The sequence below is a fragment of the Xenopus tropicalis genome, chromosome 1 (genome assembly GCF_000004195.4).
Source record: "Xenopus tropicalis strain Nigerian chromosome 1, UCB_Xtro_10.0, whole genome shotgun sequence".
Lineage (NCBI taxonomy): Eukaryota > Metazoa > Chordata > Amphibia > Anura > Pipidae > Xenopus > Xenopus tropicalis.
The window spans coordinates 55,314,914-55,336,323 of NC_030677.2; the positions used below are offsets into that span (position 1 = coordinate 55,314,914).

Here is a 21,410-nt window from a genome sequence, read left to right on the forward strand (position 1 = left end):
AACTATAAAAAATAAAGTGCAAAGCTGCTAGGAATAGGCCATTCCAGAACATAATCATTATAAGTTAACTTAATTGTGAATCACTCCTTCAATGTACTTAGCTGTTAATTTGGATAAAGTGTATTTTTGAGCTGACTTTTTTTCTAATGCACCATAGTCTACTTATCTTCTCTCCAAGGTAGTTGAATGCAATATCAGAGAGCCTGAGAATCCCATGAAAAAGGATTTTTTTGCCCTATGACTATAATGGTATTGGCACCAGCATCATTTAAGAACACCGGTCAGGTAGCGATGTGGCATAGACTAGGGCAGTCTCAGCACTGAGATTCTTATCACCCGCACAAGGACATTCAATGGTGTTAATGGGCACTCACTTTTATGTCAAAGTAGTAAGAGAAACATTCCGTGTCTGAGCAGTGGAACTGGATATGCTTGGGGTATAATATTCAGAGCCTTGTCAATGACTAATTCTACCCTGGGATGTATCAGATGCTACCCTACATTTGGCTCTGTCATAATTTTTACTTTTAAGAAAAATAAAAAACAAAAGTATGTTGTTTGCAAAATGATTCAGTCCCTGCAAGTTTTACAGCAGTAACCGCTTTTGGGGGTAAGTATGTACCAGCTTTGCGCACTATAGATTTTAGCCTATGCTTCCAGGAAGATTAGTATAACACTTGTGCAACACAGTGTTTATATAGTGCTACAGATTCTCACTTGAACAGAGACCATTGTAGAACATTTTATTCTTAAGCCAATTTGGTTTTGAGGTTGGGATTATTGTCCTACTGAGAGATGAACTTTCCTGCTAAAGCAGACTGAAACAGATTCTATTGCAGTTTATGACTATATTTTGCAGTATCCATTCTTCCTATGTTAGCAAGGTGAGCAGTTCCAATGCTGCAAAGCATCTTCACAGCATCATTCTATCAGCACCATACTTTCCTCTAGGTATGATTTTTTTGGCAGTGGCAGATTTGTAGGTGGGTGAAATATAATCTTTCAAAGGACAATGATGCCAAAGAAAAGTCCTAAAGGTAGCCATACATGGGCCGATAAAAGCTGCCTGCAGGATGAAAACCAAAACATTTCTTATGTGCAAATGTGGCTCTACAAAAATATATATGGCCTGTGTATAGGGCCCTACATTGGCTGACTGATGTGGTTTCCGTCCAATGGCCTACATCCCACCAATGTGATTTGATCATTTGGCCCTTGGGTCAGATCTATCTGATATCACCCATCTCAAGGTGGACATATTGGAGAAAGATCTGCTAATTTGGCAGGCTCACCAAATGAGCAGAACATTCAGTGTATGAGCACCTTAATTATCACTTAAGTGGATTACGGACATAAAGGTAAATACCCTACAATGGCCCAGCCAAAGCTCACATTTCAATTTGATAAAGAATCAGTGGCACTGTTTGAAAGCTGAAGTGCCCAAGCATCACCCACCTTACATGATCATTCTGGGGCAAATCCACCTGCAAGAACTGGTCATAATCACTCCTAAACCCAGTACAAAGCTGGCAAACACTTCTATCCAAGAACTTAATGGGCATCTTAGCAAAGGTTAAGATAAAGAATTTAGGCCAGTCACAACAAAAAGAAAAAAAATATGTTTCTATTGCAAATTAAGACCTTTTAAAGATACCAATTTTTCTTACATCTTTTCACTGCCTTAAAAGTAGCTTTGGTGCTGAAACTTAGTGAGATCCCAAACCAATTATGACATTAGCATATTTCTGAATAGAAATCACTTTGTCAATCCATTCTTAATTTTCTTGGGCATTTCTGCATCACAAATTCAAGCCAATTATAAACATTGTTCTAATTCAAATCGAATTCAATCTGTTTGGTAATATATTACATTATGAAGAATGCAGAAGATATATTGATCACAGAAAAAATGTGGGAGTTCAAAGCTAAGCTATGAATGTATAACATTTTCCATGTAATGAATCATTTCTAACAGCAAACTCTGAAAACTGTAATTGCTGCTAATTGGCAAAGTCATTAGAAGTTAGAGATGTGTTCCTACAAGGTACTGTTCTGTAATACTGGCTTGTTTAGTTTTACATCTGTGGCACCTAAAGGAAAACTAGAAATAAAAAAAAAAGTCCCTTTAGCATCACAGGGCATTTTGTTGCGTTAAAATAGTGTTTCCCCGCTGGCTGCACAACCAAAATAAAATGTTTTGTCTTTAGGATTAACTTTAAATGTATTAATCAGGGGTTAATGAACACATTTAACTATATCAGGAGTTTTGTGTATATACTTAAGTTGAATGGGACACATTAGCAAATAACCTCTTCATCTCATTGAGATCAGTATGTATTTCTGGAGCCGTTCAAGAGTTGTTAGTAAAGAATGGGGTGGTGCCTTGTTTGCAACCATTTACCATTAAGACCCTAATGTTGGCCATACACTGGATGATCTGTACCTGACCTATCGCCCCACAGGCCTCAGGTACAGATACCATAATAGTGACCAAACACTGTATGGCTACCTTTCTATTGTTCTGTTTATTGGGGCCAACAGCCCAAATCATCAGAACAGCATGAAATGAAGAAGAGCTGTGGGTTCTCTTCATTCTCTCCTCTGCCAATGTACCACACACACTACTAGATATAGTGCATAGTCAGATGGAATTTTTCGACATGTCTAACTGACGTATCAACTGATATCCATGGTACAAATATATCACTCAGGACCAGCATACATGTACTGGAAATCCAATATGATGGGTTCCATGTATGGCCAGTTTAAGATTAGCAGCCTCTGAGACACATCTCATAGAAAACCTATTAATAATTAAGCCCAGTATCACAATTTAATGACTTAAAAAAAGAGAGAAAACCATTCAGGATAATGTCATCTAATAAAATATTTTTTATAATTTCCCAAAGTGAAAACTGTGCCTTTAAAAGTATTTGCTGCACTAGCAAAGCCAATGAACAGTCTAAGTAGCCCCATATTTTACCATATAAATGTTTTATATTTACAAGTATTAAAATGTTTCTCCCCTCACTTCACAAAATATCTGTGTGCTCGCCTCTCAAAACATTACATGAAAGTGACTCTTTGTTTTATCTAGTCATAGAAAATCAGGTGTTCATGGTACAATTCAAAAATATTACAACTGCCCCGTATATTGTAGGCCACAAACCAAGCCAAGTTTTTTGTTGTCAGTGCAAATCTACATTGCATTTTATTTTTTTTTACCACAGAAAATTATTTTCAAACCCCATATTATAGAAAAACAAACTTTTTTCCCCCCTAGTTACATTACAGAAAGTAAATTTGGATCTATTAAAGCCTTTTACACCGATTTGGACATGATTGTTAAAGTATTACAAACAGGGAGGACAAAAAGTGGTCTGTATATAAAATATTAGGGTTGTCACTTTCCCCTCAGTCCCCTTGTTAACTAGATTTATCCAATCTGCTTAAACCATTTCCTCTGCTTTTATTACTGCTCTTCCAACCAGGATGGGGCGTCCACGCCCGGGGTTTTCAATTTCACGTGGAACTGTTTGAGCGTCTCTTTGAGTTGCTTCTGATTTCCTGCAAAGTAGGCGGCTATAGCATTGTGGAACAAGACAAGTTGATTGTGCAATACTTTTACCTGTGGGGGTGGGAGGAATAAGAAAGGTTAGCCATGCTGTACAGTCAGAACAATTTATAACACACAATATATTCAGTGCTTAGTGATGTAATTTGTTTCACATGACTCTAGTTTGTGTATTATTATAAATAATGTACCTGTTGTAAAATATGAGGATATTACAAGTCACCTCATAGTTTTATGACCACTCCGCAGTGGCTTAAAAATAGGGGGGTACATTATTATTATTACCATTTATTTATAAAGCGCCAACATATTCCACAGTGCTGTACAATAAGGGGTTTCATACATTGGACATCCAGATTCACATATGAAGCAATAACCGATACAAGAGGTGAAGACAGCCCTGCCCAGAAGTGCTTACAATCTACAAATTATTCACTATTTATATAAATTGCACGCGTGTACATTATTTTTGTAAAGAATTTTTGCAGGTTTTCTGATGCCCCTAGGATGCCCAGCCTGACGCGGTTTTACAGTGGTAGTTGGCATAAATCTATTGCCTTTCCAGCATTTTCTAGTTTACTATAGTACCCAGGCTACTACAAACACCCAATATCTTCCAATAGCCCCAATGTATTTGGAATTTCTGTAAAACATGACATGGCCACATTCGCCTGTTGTTTAAATGTCAGGACTATCACATGCTAATAACCATTAGAGAAAATAAAGAGGCATTGAAGTGGCTAAAATAAGCAAACTAGCAAAACATAAAGGCAGCTGCCCCCTTTGTTGGAACATTTGTCTTTATGAAAAGTTTCCATTCAGTAAGGAACAATGCCCCTGCATAGTACAAGAGTGCCTTGAACGAAGCATACATATATATATTCCTATATAGTATCATAAAAGAGAGAAATGCCTATGCTAAAACAATGCACTCCCAAAATGTAATACGGTTGCTGAATGCTCACAAGTTCCTTCATGAAATAATCCATCAAGTTACAGAGGAATGTGTTGTTCCCTTCTACTCTGTGCCCACTCTTTAGTGAGACAAAAGGAGGCCACCACTGTGCGCTCACAACACTTTGTAACCAGCAGTTCACAAAATATGAACAACAAAATGTATTAAACTGAAATGCCTTTACCTGTATGACATGAATTACACAGAATCAGTAACATACATTAATAAAAATTGTCAATGGTTTTTAAGCTATGTTTGAATGTAATTGCTTTTGAAAAAGCTTTTTTTGTCTCTTTTTGCAACGTTTCTGAATCCTGAAACGATATAGTAGTGAACTGTCCTCCGAATAGGACTCCAGATCCCACATCGCCTGCAGCATTGTTTCAAGGTTAAAGCTGGTCATACACTTAAAGATTTACCTTCTAGGCAAATTGGGCTAATGCTGCTCATCTGGGCCAATTTAATCTTTTTAAGACAAATAGAGAGAGAGAGAGAGAGAGAGAGAGAGAGAGAGAGAGAGAGAGAGGACATCAGCCAATTATAATATCAGTTTTAACTGCTCAAACTCTTATATGGTCGAATCTGGTGACAGAAAATTACCATGCGCTTGTGTGAGTTAAGGTGGCCATAAACCTTAGTTGGGACTACCAGCCGTCGGAGTGAAAACCACATCAACAAGCTGATGCAGTCCTCAATCAGATAGTAAAATCAAACCTGCCCAATCGACATCGCCACAATTTAGTTGGGTACACCCCTTGGGGGTCCCCCATACAAGGTCTAAAGGTCTGAACTGGCAGATTAAATCAGCCACCCTTAGGTTTAGGATTGTTCATTTGGTATGACAATTATTGCATGGTCTCTACAGACACAGTACAATATAATAAAAAGGGAGTGAGGAGACAATGCACCATATCCGATTTGCTTAGCAAAGGGGCCTGATATTGTGCAATATGTTAGTTCATATCTGCTGAAGAAAAATGATGATTTTTAGGCCTTTTATTTTTAATTTCTAGTCTATATAATATTTTGTAAAGTAGCATGGCTATTGGCATTGAAAGTTAGATAGTAAACTATCCCCGTATTGCAGAGTAACTCTGCACTTTATACTACTTGTCAAACCCAGCCAGAACGTACAATGCCACCATAAATTATACCAGGAGAAAGAAGAGAGGCTGGATTATGCCAGAGCCAGACTGTGTGCACAATATGGCCTGTGGGTTTATAGCACTGCTGACCCCTTTGTTGGGTCACTAACAAAACAATAGCCACCAGGACAGGACATTAATGGGCTACATCATTGCAGAATCCCAAAATCTACTTATGTATCTAATCTGATGTATGTTTGTAACAAAATATTTTTCATTTTAATAGCATTTAGTGCCAAATAATAATCATAAAACACCATTTATTTTCAAAAATTTAACTGGATCCAGATAGAAATTTTCTAATATAGCCTTTTATCTTCTTGGTAAAGCCTCCACAGTAAATTATCCGATATCTCTCGAGTCCAAGTAACTTTTTGTTCCACCAATGACAACTTGGTACTGCAATAGATTCTTGTGCTTTAGGGCTCTTAGCCATGAGTATTTGCTTGCACGTTACCTTGCGGTGGAACTTTCATGCATTCCAGTGCAAGAGCACGCAATATATATTAATATTGGCTGATTCTCAGTCGGTCAGGCATATCAGTGGGCCGCATATACAGGCAGATAAGCTGCCGGACGGGTCTAAAGCGGCTAAATCTGCCTTTGCGTAGCCACATTAACCTATGCTGCATTTGAGAAAGCCGATGAAAGCACTCCTTAGCTAAAACACACAGAAGAATAAGCAGACTAATTAGTTTGTGTGTGTCCAAAATTCATTTTCATTTTATGGAGTTAAAAAGTAGCCAGAATGATATTCAGTCCAGTGTTTTATAACCTGACTCACAACATTTCCGTTGTTCAGCAATGTGATCAAAATAAAATGCTGGGAGATGCAATTAAGGTGCTGCACATATCCCCAAACACAGAGTTACAGAGTAACCAATTTATTAGCTCATTGCTATTCATGGCCATACATAAAAGCCAACTAATGCCCTACTGCCCCAGTCTGTACAACCTGCCTACAGCAAATGCTCACACTCTGTGGGTAGAACATTTGCCTTCAATCTTCATGCTTAGTCTCTCTTGAAGCAGTGCAGGAATTTATAGGGTTTCTTTCTTTTTTTATCACATTCAAAGACAACTGTGTGCAGTAAAGCTGAACTTGGTGCTGATGCATCGGCTCTGGTTTGTCAGATCCATTTAATCTTTGAAGAGAGGTACAGGAATGTTTACCCTACATGGACATTTTGCAATAAAGCTTACCAGTGTAACCGATTAAAAAAAAACAACAACCCATATGAAAAACAAAAGCACTGTGAGCAATTTGAGCTGGTATTTGCATGTTGCAAATTGCAGGTTTCAGAACTGTTCAGAGGTAGCCAAGATTTCAGTGATGAGAAAGAGATAAAGCACATATTTTGTGGCATTTAGTACATACGAATATATTTTACTGTTGACATTAAAAGAAATGCTTCCTGAAAAATGTAAGGGCCCCCGACACAATGGTACTAAGGCAGCTCACACAAAAGTGCTGTTACTTGGAGAATTTTTGCAGGCATTCAGTTCAAACATAAGGGAATCGAGAATATGACAAAACACAAAGGATGAGGAAAGTGCAATTCTCTTGGGTACCAATTTGTCAGGCACTCACCAGAGAAAATAATTGCTTTTTACTATGGGCAGCACTGGCTTTGGGTACTTTTACAATAAGAACTACAGTTAATTTCCACCATTTTTCTGCTGTCCCAGACCATGCACATACACAGCACAGTAAAATTCCAATTTTTTTATTCTACAGGTATGGGATCGGTTGCCTGGAAACCTATCCAGAAAGCTCAGAATTACGGGAAGGCCATCTCCCATAGACTCCATTTTAATTAGGGATACACCGAATCCAGGATTCAGTTCGCTATTCGGCCAGGATTCGTCCTTTTTCGGTTCGGATTCGGCCAAATCCACGGCCCTGGCCAAACCAAATCCTAATTAGCATATGCTAATTAGGATTTGGAAGGGTTAAATGTCCGTGTGAACATGGAAGTGAAATAAATTTCAGGAATGTTTACACCTTCTGGATCCTTATTAGCATATGCTAATTAGGATTCGGTTTGGTATTTGGCCAAATCCCTTGGGATGGATTCAGCCGAACCCCAAAAACTAGGTAGGTTCGGTGCATCCCCAATTTTAATCAAATAATTCTAATTTTTAAAGAATGATTTCCTTTTTCTCATTCTACTTGATCCCAACCAAGATATAATTAATCCTTAGTGAAGGCAAAACAATTCTATTGGGTTTAACTGATGTTTAAATGGTTTTTTTTGCATACTAAAGGTATGGAGATCCAAATTACAAAAAAAAACCCCAAAGTATTCTGAATAACAGGTCCCAAACCTGTACTGTGTACAAACCAATATGCAGTGGTATGTACTGTGCAATGTACATGGTCCAAGACTGCTGCAAGGAATCCAGAGCTGGATTTCATCAGGGCCTATTCTTTACATCAAGTACATTGGGCATCAGACTATTAAGTATTACATGATATTGGGACTGTAATTTGGCAACAGCTGAAAGGCTGGTGCTTGGGCAAATAAGAAGCTCCTTTGATAACTAGAATAGTTACTTTGTAAATGCATACCTTGTTCTCTTCCAGGAATTTGAGTTTGACAGAAACATCATTGCGCATTTTGTCATACTTCTCCTTATGGCTATGGAAAAGCTGCTGTGACTGCTCAATCTTCGGCAAAGTGATGGCATCACGTGGGCCCATGTTTAGTTCTTCAAGGTCTGTACGGTATGCATCATACTCAATCCTAGAGAAAACAACAGCCCACTGGGACGGTCAGTCACATAAAGGAGCAGATACCAATCTAGTTAGTCTATGCTACTGTGTGACAGAGACAGAAAAATATGCATACATATATAAATGCTTCCACCACTTAATATACTACTCAGAAAACAGGAGACATTTCAGAATAAAGAGATGGACCTCTCAAAAGGCATTAGACTCATATCCCTGCAGTGCTTGTTGCTGTATAATTTCTGACAGCTAGGGGGTATTTTGCCCCTTTAATACATCATAGTTTCTTCCAGCTAGTTTTTGGTACACTGGTGGAACACCAAGCACGTGCATAGAAACATGAATGTCTGTCATCGAAGCTACCTATGTTCAGCCATACTCCACCCGCTTTGAATTGGAAATATGACAGATAAACTGCAACACTTGGATGCATTCTTTAATACTTTGCTTGGATCAATGCCTGTTTTGTTGCTACAATTACATCACGTGTTTCTTGTAATTTCCATTCACATTTAAAGCATTATTTATATTAGAACTCCCAGGAATACAAAAAAAAAAATTGGCCCAGCTGTAGGTTGAAGCATGTGGCACATACATATAACAGGAAAGGTGCCAGATCCAACTGCACGTGGGAAGGCTGCAGGGTCTTGGGAAACAGGGAACGCAAAGCTTGGGCAAGCAGACTGAACAGACTAATGCGCACTATGTAAAATATTTATTACATCATGTATTTTGCTCTATTCACATATACATTTTCATTTAAATCAACAAGACTTAAAAGTAAGGGAATTATCCTTAAGATATAGAAGTGTAAATGTATGTCAAAAAATGTGTGTAAAAGTAGGTGTGTAAAAGTAGGTACTTTTTGCAGAGGACTAACAACAAACATTACAGGGCTCAGCAAGTGCAGTGAGAAAAGTGCAAATGTAAGTGCTATTGCCATGTTTTTTTCCACCCAATATAGCAGAATTCCAGTGTCACTGCAGTCACAAATGGGCAATACACTTGAAGAATTGTGCTGCGGTTACCGCTACTGAAAATAGACAAGACATCTCTGGCATAAAAAAAAAGTGTAAAACATGATGGCATGCAACTGCTGCAGTGCAAACTTTAACAGATGAAAAGTTGCATTTACAGGCTGGGCACTAATATTTGAGAAGCAGTCAGCTGTTAATGTGACTGTAATGGCTGGTAAATCACAAGTTATTTCATAAAGTGTCACTGCAGTCACAAATGGGCAATACACTTGGAGAATTGTGCTGCGGTTACTGCTACTGACAATAGACAAGACATCTCTGGCATAAAAAAAAGTGTAAAACATGATGGCATGCAACTGCTGCAGTGCAAACTTCAACAGAAACTGCGTGAAGCCAATTGTACTGGTGCTGTCAGGCAGCTCCTAGTGAAATAAGGGCAGCTGGCATGTGAATTTTTGGGAGCTTTTCTGAAATACATCAGCATATAAAACACTCCATATACCATTAGCCTTATAAATACAAATCATATACATATAGAGTCGACCATGGCAATGTTTTGGTTACCACCGTGAGCAGTTTTTCACTACCAAATGCTGCATAACTGTCTGAGAAACGTATACAATCGTAGATTCATACCATTTTGTGTAAAAATAAGAATGCTGGAATAAAAAAATGACTTTTAAATACTGTAGAAAAACTGTTTAATAATAAAACCAAATTCTTTGTGGCACAAAAATTGTTATTAAATGCATTCTTCTAAGATTCAAATCATGAAGCCTTAAATAGAAGAAAAAAAACTGGAGGGGGGGCAAAATATTTACTAATGCATTTCCACAAATGCCACTGAAACAACACTTACAATGACAAGTAACATAACATCTAATAATCGAATCATATTAAAAGAAAACTAAATGTGTCATGAGCACCAAACCAGCCAGGTGGCACAAATTCTAATAGAATTGTACAATAAGTATAAATTCCACTACATGTAATGAAATGCCCCAAGACAACAGTTATTTTATTTTTGTTCTGCTTCTGACAGCAATCCAATGAAAAAACAGAATATTTTAATGAAGACAAGAGACATGCCTGGTCTTAACATAAAAATGTTTACACCTGTAACCTAACACATTATTTATGAATGGGCTCACATTCAAAGCAATTAGAAAATATTTCATTGCCATTCAATGCTAATATATCAATATTTTATTAGACTTCGAACAAATTATGAACCTTTCAGTGATTTTGCTGGTTGAATATGTATTAAGAAAATCCTAAATTCATCCTATTGCCCTCCCTTAACCTTTTAATTTCAGTGCCTGTGTGACTGACAGAGATGCACTGAGGTTGCTGTAATAAATCAAACAGTAGCAGAGAGAAAGCCATATGGGGAAAAAGAAGTCTAATGTCTTATTAGATAGAAACTGCAATTCAGAGCTACTGCTTTCTTAACAAAGCATGTTACCTTTGATTTCAGAAATTACTTTATGTTAGAATTTGTGACATTGACTTCAATAGAGTATGAAATATGCCAGGTCAAAAATAATGTATGTCCACCGAGCGTTAGAAATATGCCATTTAGTTTACAACTAAGTTTTAATGGTGTCAAACATTCTTCTAAATATGTACCTGTTTATATATGGAAGTAGTTTGCAACATTCAGAAATAAAAAATAAATATGCATTTGTACAATGGAAAATCAAATGCAAGTAAAGTTACAAGAATATTAACACCACTATTGTACTATAATTTTATAGTTACAGCCATAGCACAAATAATTAGCACAGGCAACAAATGAAACTAAATGCTTTTTATGTGACATTAGATAGAGCACGGGCGACAGGTGTATTTGTGGAATTATGCAATACTGACATTTCCCCTGGGGTACAGCTAAATGTATGATCTATATTGCAGGCAAGTTGCACACACATTCCCACAGCACCTACCTGTGACTTGTGTAAGTACCAGGAGAGCAGGCCTTGCTAGTACTGAGGGTCCCATCACAGAATGCCAGAAGGCATAGTCCCTAAGCTGCACATAGGTCACTCACACCCAATTGATCACACAGGGTAGAAGGTCCCAATGTTTGTTGTCGGGTTGGCCCAGTAACATGAACTTACATCCCTGCCTACTACAACCATCCAATTATCGTCTAGTATATTATAGAAAGGCTAATTCTAAGCAATGTCTTTATTTTTTGCTCTTTGTGAATTATTTGCCTCCTTCTGACTCTTTCAAGCTTTTAAATTCGTGGTGGGGGTCCCTTGTCCCAACATCTTAAAAACTAATGCTCTGTAAAGCTAAAATTCTATTGTTATTGCTACTTTTAATTCCTCATCTTTCCATTCAGCTCCTTTCCTGTGAATTTTCCATTTTCTAATTCAAATCAATGCCTGGTTGCTACGGTAATTTGGACCCAAGAAATTTGGTAGCTTCTAAAATTCTAAACTGAAGAGCAGCTAAATAAAGAGCTAACTCAAAAACCACAAATAATAAAACATTTGGCCAATTTAAAGACAAGTTTATACCAAGTGACATGCTGTGATTAAACACCTTTTATCACACTTAGTTCAAATACATTTTAAATATGCAGCTTATAATTGGTGAACGTGATAAAAATACAATATCCATAGCCATAAAATCAACAGAATACAAGTCTTGTACAACTGATCTGATCAATAACACAAGGCCAACATTTCTACATTTCCACATGTATATGTTGAGATATCTTTATTCAAAGCATCAGATAAGCTCAGCAAGTACAGGCTTGTGAGATCTGGAAACTTTTTTCTTCAGCTTCTGAATAAATCAACAACAATTATGAGAACATATTAAAATGTTTCCCAAGCTACAATTAAGCTGAACTTCTACTTCACCAGATACAGTGCGATTTGGCAAAGGAGACGGTGCTGACAATAAGCTGAATACTCCAGGCTTTGCTCATGGCTGACTGCATTAAAGCTTGATAAACAAAAATTGTGATGGTTCTGTTAAGCATAAGCAACCGGGGGGGGAAAAATATATATATACACACGCACGCACGTGGCAAAACTTTTTTGGAACACATTCACATGTTGATTTATAACTTTTATTCAATTGCAACAGTTACCCTTACCCAGAACCATAATATTAATTGGTCTCTTGAAGGGTAAATATAGAAATAAAAAACAGTATTGTCATTGCCAGCTCTATGTTTTATAATTGTAAAATAGTTGTTTTGCAAAATCTCTCATGTTGCCCAAATAACAAATCATACACTTAAAGTTTAATTTTCATTTTAGACATTGTAGCTTTGGGGCAAAACGTGATGTGAGGGCATCAGACAGCACAGGACTGCTTGCACTGACACGTGCCGAGGAGAGAAAGGAGAGAACACACAAGCGCTAATAACTGCTATTCTCCACCAAGAACTGGCACCTTATTCCAGACTGTAATCATAACACTGGGGCACACATGCCTTTGTGAAACACAGATATAAAGATATGGGAGTGCCTGGAGCACTCATCCTATTGCTTCAATATATATACATACAAGTTACAACTAATGGGCAATGTATTTCACCTTGTATATGGGCAACGTTTTCTCGATTTAAGTACCCACCTTGACTCCAATTAGAAAATACATTTCTAACAGATCAGAGCCGTACGAGACATAGTTTTTGGACTGTGTGTGCTCCAAATTATCAATCTCATAATTTTTGTACCATGCCGATAGGTAGTGTAGTTGATTGGACAGGTAACAAAATGTCTTCAGTCAGATAACGATCAAATCTGTGCTTGTGTTGTGTATCTGACAATATCCATGAGGGATATACAATGCATTTCCAGGAAGTCATTTTGGTACAATTGGGGTCTGCAAACTATTTCATGTTCAGAACATTCAATCTGAATGTTAGATTGTTGCATTTAAACATACAATTGTATAACATCAACATTTGTCAGAAGACTAAAATCTGAACGTGTAAAGGAGTGGTTAAGGGGTAGATAGACCAACTATATTTCACTGCCTTAATATATTGGCTCCTCACCAAATGTGGATATTTAGGTAAGATCATATAGATAACATTTACTACACTACTTTCCCTTGGAGTGGACCAAGAGGGCCGGCTTTAGAAATATTATATTCTTACAACAAATTTTGAATTCTTTTATATGTGGACAGTCCAGGCTAGATGAACATAGACAATAGGTTCCAATATCAAAATGTACATGTACCTAATGTTACAAGCTTTATAGAGCCCATCCCTAAAGTAATTTAGTGAATATAAAAGGCATGCAGTGCCATACAGTACAAAGTGTTTGGCCATATAGCAAAGAAAAGTTGCATTTACAGGCTGGGCACTAATACTTGAGAAGCAGTCAGATGTTAATGTGACTGTAATGGCTGGTAGAAATCACAAGTTATTTCATAAAAACCAAGCAAAAAATAAACACCAAGTTATTTTGCTAAATAGTATCACAATTGGCGCTGTCAAGCACTTCGCATAAAGTGGCAAAAAAATTTGGGCTGACTTTCCGTTGGTTTAAAAGCGGCCCATAAGCCACCAGCCCAGGAACAGAATTTCACTAGAGTAGTGACCTTTAGTAAATCCGATGAATTTATTACACTGTAATTCTTTCTAGCAAGTGCTTATTTCACTTCTGCTCACAGCTTCATTGTTCTACCCTTTCCAACTAGTAAAATACCCCCCTAACCCTCTCTGACAAGGTGGTCCTAATCTTTTGTTTAAAAAGACAAATAAATGTTATGTTTTCTGATGCAAAAAAACTGTCTCAACAGATGCAGCCATAAACATTAGCTACTAAGCGCATAGTCAGATGGATGGCTTGGGAGACTTGGATTGATTCCACACTGTTTGTTCAACAGAATTCCTCAGAGTAAAAACCTTCCATGGAACGATGTTTATTGTCTGACCTAGGATCAACACATTGTATGAAGAAGTCTGTGTACTCTTGACCTTATAGGTCAACCATTCATATTTTGATGGAATTGTCCAACTGTTTGCAAAGCTTGTTTCAGAAATGTTACTGGTTTTATTAACAAATTGTTCAGTCAGGGAATACACATTCTCTGGGGTTTGAGTTGCAACCATGTTGTCTAGTTTTGTTGATGGCAAATCAAACTAATATTGTCTGTTACCAAAACATTTCCCCTAAAGACAAAACCACTGATTCTCAACCTGTGAGCCAACCCAACCAGTCTACTGAGGAGCAAGTTTTGTCTTCTACTGCACTCTGACGGCTCATGGCACAAGATGTAACACCAAAAATATGGTTTTAAAGAATTATTCTGTATGCAATATTTTTCAGGATTAGACATTCTTATTTTTATTTTTCTGGTATTTAAATACGCTGACACATTTGCACAGTGCTTTACAGAGATGGAGAAGATACAAACTCCTTGCAGTTGGTGCCCTGGCTGGAATGAAACTCAAGGCCCCCGTGCTGCAAGGTAACAGTGCTACCCACTAAGCTATTGGGCAGCCATAACAGTAAAGTGGAGATGTTCATAACCTCAATTTGAATTTTTGCACAGATATTTCAAGTGCACTTCACTAGTCTTCACCCAACACACCCTTAACCCAAGCATTTATACCCCCCTTTTTGTGTTTCTGTTTGTTTCCTTTTCATAACAGACTGTAAGCTCTTTGGGACAGGGATCCCAACTGTGTATTAAAACACTTAGGGGCACATTTACTAATCCACGAACGTCCGAAAAGTGTCCAAATGCGTTTTTTCCATAATGATCGGGATTTTTTTGTCGCCATGAGAGCATAGCAATTTTTACCAATTCCTGTTTGCAGAATTCCTCTCTGTCAGGCTGCATGGATAATCAGTTTTCATTCCATGAGTTGGTTTAGGGTTATCCAATTCTTTATTTATGCTACATAAAGCTCGACTACAAACATGTGATACCCATTAAACTAATTTGTGTGACTGGAAAAGATTTGGCTACACCAATGTCATATAAAGGGGTGTATATTTATGCATCAGTTATCTTGTGTTTTTCATTATTTGTTGATCAATTAAAAAAAAAAAAATGAAACCCACTGTGATTCAGTGTTCTAAGACAATAAAACATAAAAACTTCCAAGGCAGCAAATATTTTTTATATGCATTATATGATGCCTCAGATGATGCTAAGCAATATAGCAGCACATTAATGTATATGCTCAAATGTAGATATCCAGAGAAAGAATGTCCTGAGCACAAATATTTAGGCTCCAATGTTTTGCTCTTTACAGAAGAAAATTAAATATAATATATGGTATCTGTACCATAAGAAATGTAAGGAAACTATTGTCCAATGATTTTGAGACAAATCTGAACAACAATTGTCTATACTGGAGTTTTCATTCAGCTTTCAAAATACCCTAAACTGAGCTATTGGGCATTGCCCTCTTTTGTGTACCTTTGTATTACTTTTTAATAAAAGCAAATAAAAAAATAAATAAAAATGAAAAAAATACAGGCATGATACTGGCAGCTCAGTTACAGGAATGCATGATTCTATGTGAAATAACCTTATCAGCGCCAGTCCTTACCTGGATGTTTCGTACTGCTTCACAGTAATCAGGGTGTCTTCAATGGTTTTGTTAACTAGAGTATTTACGCCAGAAATAAAAAAGTTCATGGCCCCCAGAAGAGTCTCCCCATTCTTGGCAAGAAGTTTCTGCGTATCTGCATTGTATCCAAACTCCTCCTGCCAAAATAAACAACATTTATTTGCAAAACGTTCATACAAAAAAACAAACTGAGGCAAAAATATCACTGCGGGATTTAAAAGTGTATGTATGTATGTATGTATGTATGTATAACTTTATTTATAAAGTGCCACAAAGGGACGCAGCACTGTACAATCTTACAAAATACAAAATTACACACAGGGAGGACAAGTGATATAATAAATAAATACAATATTATATATATATATATATATATATATATATATATATATATATATATATATATATATATATATATATATATATATATATAAGTGCCATGTGGTATGAGACAAAGTAGGAAGGGGGTCCCTGCCCCGTAGAGCTTACAGTCTAAGTGTAGTATACACTTTCACACAACATGTCTATACTGTGCCATTTATAAACACTTTGCAACACATGTAAAATTGCTAAACACTAATGATGATGGCACTTAGCTCTGCCATTCACCCTTCCTGCAACTCCCAATGCCATACCGATTCCACTGTCGAAGAACTGTTACCAGTAACTGGTGAAGTGATTAGTTTAGTTATATCGGAGTTATAGCAAATGTTCTTGTAATGCTACAAAAAAATTATATACTGCCATGAAAGGAGCACACTATGAAGATGTTTTCACCTATAAAAAGGGCACTTAAAGGAACACTGATCCGTGTGCATTTTACTGGCACTTTTTTCTCCTTATCCATTTAGCAGCTTACATTAAAGCCTGAGCAGTACAAGAGGTTGCTGTGCAGCAAACATATTCTGCAAGGCTATCCAATAGAAATAAATTTCAGAAATATGTGTTAAACTAAACATATCTGTTCGGCTCTATTGTACCTTATACAAACTAATGGCATACTTTTTTTACAGTTCTATTATATAAACCATAAACAAATGAAAAGATTAATTATTTTCAGTGTAAATCCCCTCCATTACACAGAAAATAATATATGATAATATTTAAATACATGGGGCACATTCTAAAAAAAACATTTATAGAAAAGACGGATAAAGTAACAGCACGATATACAAAACATATCATTACCATATAGCATTTACTAGCCAATTCAATGTGATTTGTTGCTACGGGTGACCAGACTTGGGCAAACATAGTGCCTTTTATTACATATGGAAATAAGTTAAGAAACACAAGAGGAAGAGCGTCTGTTCCCGCTACAATATGAGATTACTATAACAATCATCATCATCTATTTATAAAGCGCCAACATTTTGTACAGCACTGTACAATAGAAAAATGTATACATACAGATACTGAACAATACAGGAGGTAAAGGTTGCCCTGCTTGTTATAGCTTACACTATAAGGGTATAGGCACATGGGGTGGTGATTCACTTTTCTCACCTACATTTGTATGAAAAAATGCATTTTTGGCCCAAAATAGGCTCAGTGTACCTGCACATAGGCCAATGCTGTGATGTTGAGAAAAGCAGATCATGCACCCCATATGCCCCCAACCTTACAATTAATACTAGTTTAACAATGAACATAGAAGGAAACTTTTGTGACAATGATTAAGGAAAATGTACCCTAAAATAATTATTGATAAACCACACAAATAAATGTGTACAGTATATTAGTACTGCATGCTGTTTTCATGCTAGGGGAAGCAATTTCCGATATTGTTAAAATATACGCTCACTGGCATAACATATGCATTAGCGGACAACTGCCCATAGTGTTGCAAAGGGTTCTGTGCCTGTGCTACACGGAGGCCTGGAAGGAAAGCTGCAATGACAGATAAACAGAGGTATATATGCAGTCACACAGCAAATGATCCAAACGGAGGATGGCAATCCTAATGTAACCCCAGCTAAAATGTCAAGTAAACTATCTATTGATAAGAAAGGAAAACAGACAGCTACAGGTAGAATAGACATCTGATTGGATATATGACTGGAATGCTTTAATAGTGCCATGGAAACCCTGACAAAGCAGCCGCAAACAGGACGTGCACAGCAGGACGCAGAGCCTATCTAAGTGACTGATAACAAGGGTGGGGAGCAAGAACAGCCAATGGACATGCAGAAACTACAGCCTAACAGAGACATGATCAGATTTGGCAGATTTCATTTTAACTATTGACTTTCATTCACCTGCACACAACAACATCTATTACATATATCAATTCACAGCAATAACACAAGCTCTTCATAATCAAGGTACTATTTCCCATATTGTATTGCATATTAGATGAAAGTCTCCCAATTCATTGTGCCATATGGCAGCCTTTTTCCACAGGAAAGGTGTTCAGATCCCCATGGGTCTCCCTGACAGAAATATTTTAGTCAAAAACCAAATACATGCTAATAGCCTTAAATGTATGAAACATGACATTGTTATACACAAGCAACCAGAATTAACTAGGAACTGCCACTCTGTTTGTCACTAGAGATATATCCTTTATAAATTTCCACAGATTACAATGCCAACTATATCACACATAAATGCAACTATGATGTTTTACTTTCTGTATACTGAGAAACTTCACATAATCAACACACGGCTATTTGCCAATAGGCTGCCATCGGTAATTGCACTTGTTCACATCTGGCTAGTGATCTTAAATAATCCCCATTATGATCTCTATTATCTTTGGGATGGGAATCCTCCAGGTACTTTGTTGGTGAATTGGCTCCCGATGAAAGTAATTTGTGTTATGTGCAGGTGAGAAAGTTAGTAAATGTACCATAAAAGAAAGCAAAATAATCCAATCAATGTAATATCTAATACACTGGGCAATATTATCTAAAGGTGGCCATACACGGGCAGCTTATCTGTCTGTGTTTGGGCCCCCACCGATGGGCTTATCCACCTGATATCTGGACGAAAATCAGACAGATGTTGATTCGGCAGGTTTGATTTTCCCATCAGATCAGGGATCTATAGGTATATTGATATGATCCTCGCTTCAGTGACATCAATACCCGAGGGCCAAACAGTTGGATTACTTCGATATCATTCACCTTAGGTGGGCATGTTGGGGGGGGGGGGGGGGGGAACCTCGCAAATCTTATAGTGTACGGCCACCTTAAGTCCAAATGATGCCTCACTGTTAAACTGCCTGAGCTACTTGTCTGTGGTTCCACCCATCCCTCTAACTGGCAGCTCTGAAAACATAATGATATCCAAAAAGCAACTCAGCAAACAAAACATGCAAATAACCCTTGGCTGAATGCACCTACCTACATTTAGCTAGAAAACCTCTAACCTGCTTAACTATTTACTAACCAGTTTTAATTAAACAATGCTGAGTAAAGTACACTAAGGGCTAAGACAGACAGGGTGATTAGTTGCCACAATTTTTAAAAATCCAGTTGCGGCAGCTAATCGCCACTGCTAAAGTAACAGCAACTTGTACATCTATGCACGGAGTTAGCCATCATGGCAATTAGTCACAGCGATTGTTTTTTTAGTGGCTGCGACTGTGGATTTTCACAATTGCAGCGACTAATAGCCTCATCTGTATTCGCCCTAAAACAATTAGAGATTAAGCTCCAAACACAGTGTATTTTGCAATATTTTCCTTAACTGTATTTTGAACCTTAAGCACAAAAAAATTGCAAAATAATAACAGGCAAACCAATATTGGCTGCACAGTCATAACCAGCACTAACCAACTAAAACAAAAGCAGACAGGAGAAAAGATGGAATCACTGAATTCTCTCTCTTATCGACTTATGTAAGGAGCCATTAAATTGGCTTGTTTGAATGCACAGTAAAACAACACCTGATACTTGGTAGGCACACGTGACGGGCAACACAAACTGTTCCAAAAAATTATGTAATGGCACTGATTGCAAAATCAAACACTGTTTTAATGGCTATTAAGTCTACAAGATATTACATGTAGCATAATCTGTAAAACAAGCAGCATTATCCTGCTTTCGAGTAAATGCCACCAAACACTTTTATTTTATTTTCAGTGCTGGAAAAATTCCACTAACATTAAAGACAATGGCACTTGGGGATATTCTGGGTGATTTGCCCTGCACTGGCACCTATACAATTTTGCCTGAAAAAGCATAAACATTAGAACTTTTTGGTGAGCACCATTGGCAGGTCCTAGCTCATACCCTAAACCAGGGATCCCCAACCTTTTATACTCGTGAGCCACATTCAAATGGAAAAGGTGTTGGGGAGCAACACAAGCATGGGGGTGCAAATAAAGCTATAATTGGCTATTTGGTGGCCCCTATGTGGACTGGGAGCCTATAGAAGGCTCTGTTTGGCTTTACACTGGGTTTTATGCAACCAAAACTTGCCCCAAAGTCAGATATTCAAAAACGAGCACCTACTTTGAGGTCACTGGGAGCAACATCCAAGGGGCTGGAGAGCAACATGTTGCTCACGAACCACTGGTTGGGGATCACTGCCCAAAACCCTATGAAGGACTTTTGTAACTTTAATTAGACAACTGCAAAACAGCCAACTTGCATCCACTGTTAATATAGTTGAAAAATCATAACCTTTAGCAATACAGATATGGAATCTATTATCTGGATGTTTACATGGGTTTTCATTTCAGTTATAATAATTAGTATAAGTATTCTCATATTACTGACAAAAGGCAAAATCTGTTTTAAAAGGATACTTGTATATTTTACATGGAGGTTACTCACTGCAACTTGCGTTTTATTAAAAGATGCGGCAACTAATCGCCCTGTCTGTCTTTGCTCTAAACCTAATCCTGGATTTCCAGCATTCCCTATGTTGTACAGACTAGGAGAAAAAAATTGGAACTTTCCCTCCATTGAGTGCTAATTTAATGGCACTATTTGACAGGCTACCCCCGCCCCCCCCCCCCGGTGGGGCACTATTTGACATGATGATCATTCCCCCCCACCAGGGGGCCATGTAGTCTGTTAGCATTTTTTTATTACATAATAGGAGGTGAATAGTTTGGGCCAGGCAGTCTAAACAATGGGAAATAAGGCAAAAATAAGATGGAAAGTCAGTAAATCCTACACAGAAGTGAAAAAACAATAAAAAAGAGGCAAAAAACAATGATAACAGACATGCACCAATATCAGCTTTAGGCATAATTAAAGGAAAGTTTATAAAAGAAAAAAAAAAAACTTTCAGCACTGCATGCTGGGCTGAACTCAGTAGGTGCTGTATGCATCACCTATTTATTCATCCATATTAAGCTGCGTTCCCCTCAAAAGTGTCAGTGGCATTTAACACAACGAAAGATGGCATGATGGCTATTGCACACCAGGCTTATCTACGGCAGTTTGACCACTGCTTATTTTAAAGACAATATATTCACTCCAAGCTCCAGAGGTAACAGCTGTG

The 21,410-nt window shown here is 37.5% G+C and overlaps 1 protein-coding gene across 6 annotated transcripts in view; it reads right to left on the bottom strand.

The window, feature by feature from the left end:
- Window positions 1-242: 242 nt before the first annotated feature.
- Window positions 243-21,410, bottom strand: part of arfip1 (ADP ribosylation factor interacting protein 1) — a 73,972-nt gene continuing 52,804 nt past the window's right edge. For 5 of the 6 annotated variants that reach the window (XM_018092875.2, XM_012961385.3, XM_012961374.3 and 2 more), the window contains 3 exons: window positions 15,930-16,087; window positions 8,247-8,421; window positions 243-3,628 (listed from right to left, as the gene is read on the bottom strand). In XM_018092875.2, coding sequence (XP_017948364.2) covers window positions 3,473-3,628; window positions 8,247-8,421; window positions 15,930-16,087 — 489 coding nt within the window. In that variant the 3' untranslated portion in view covers window positions 243-3,472. 6 annotated transcript variants of the gene reach the window in all.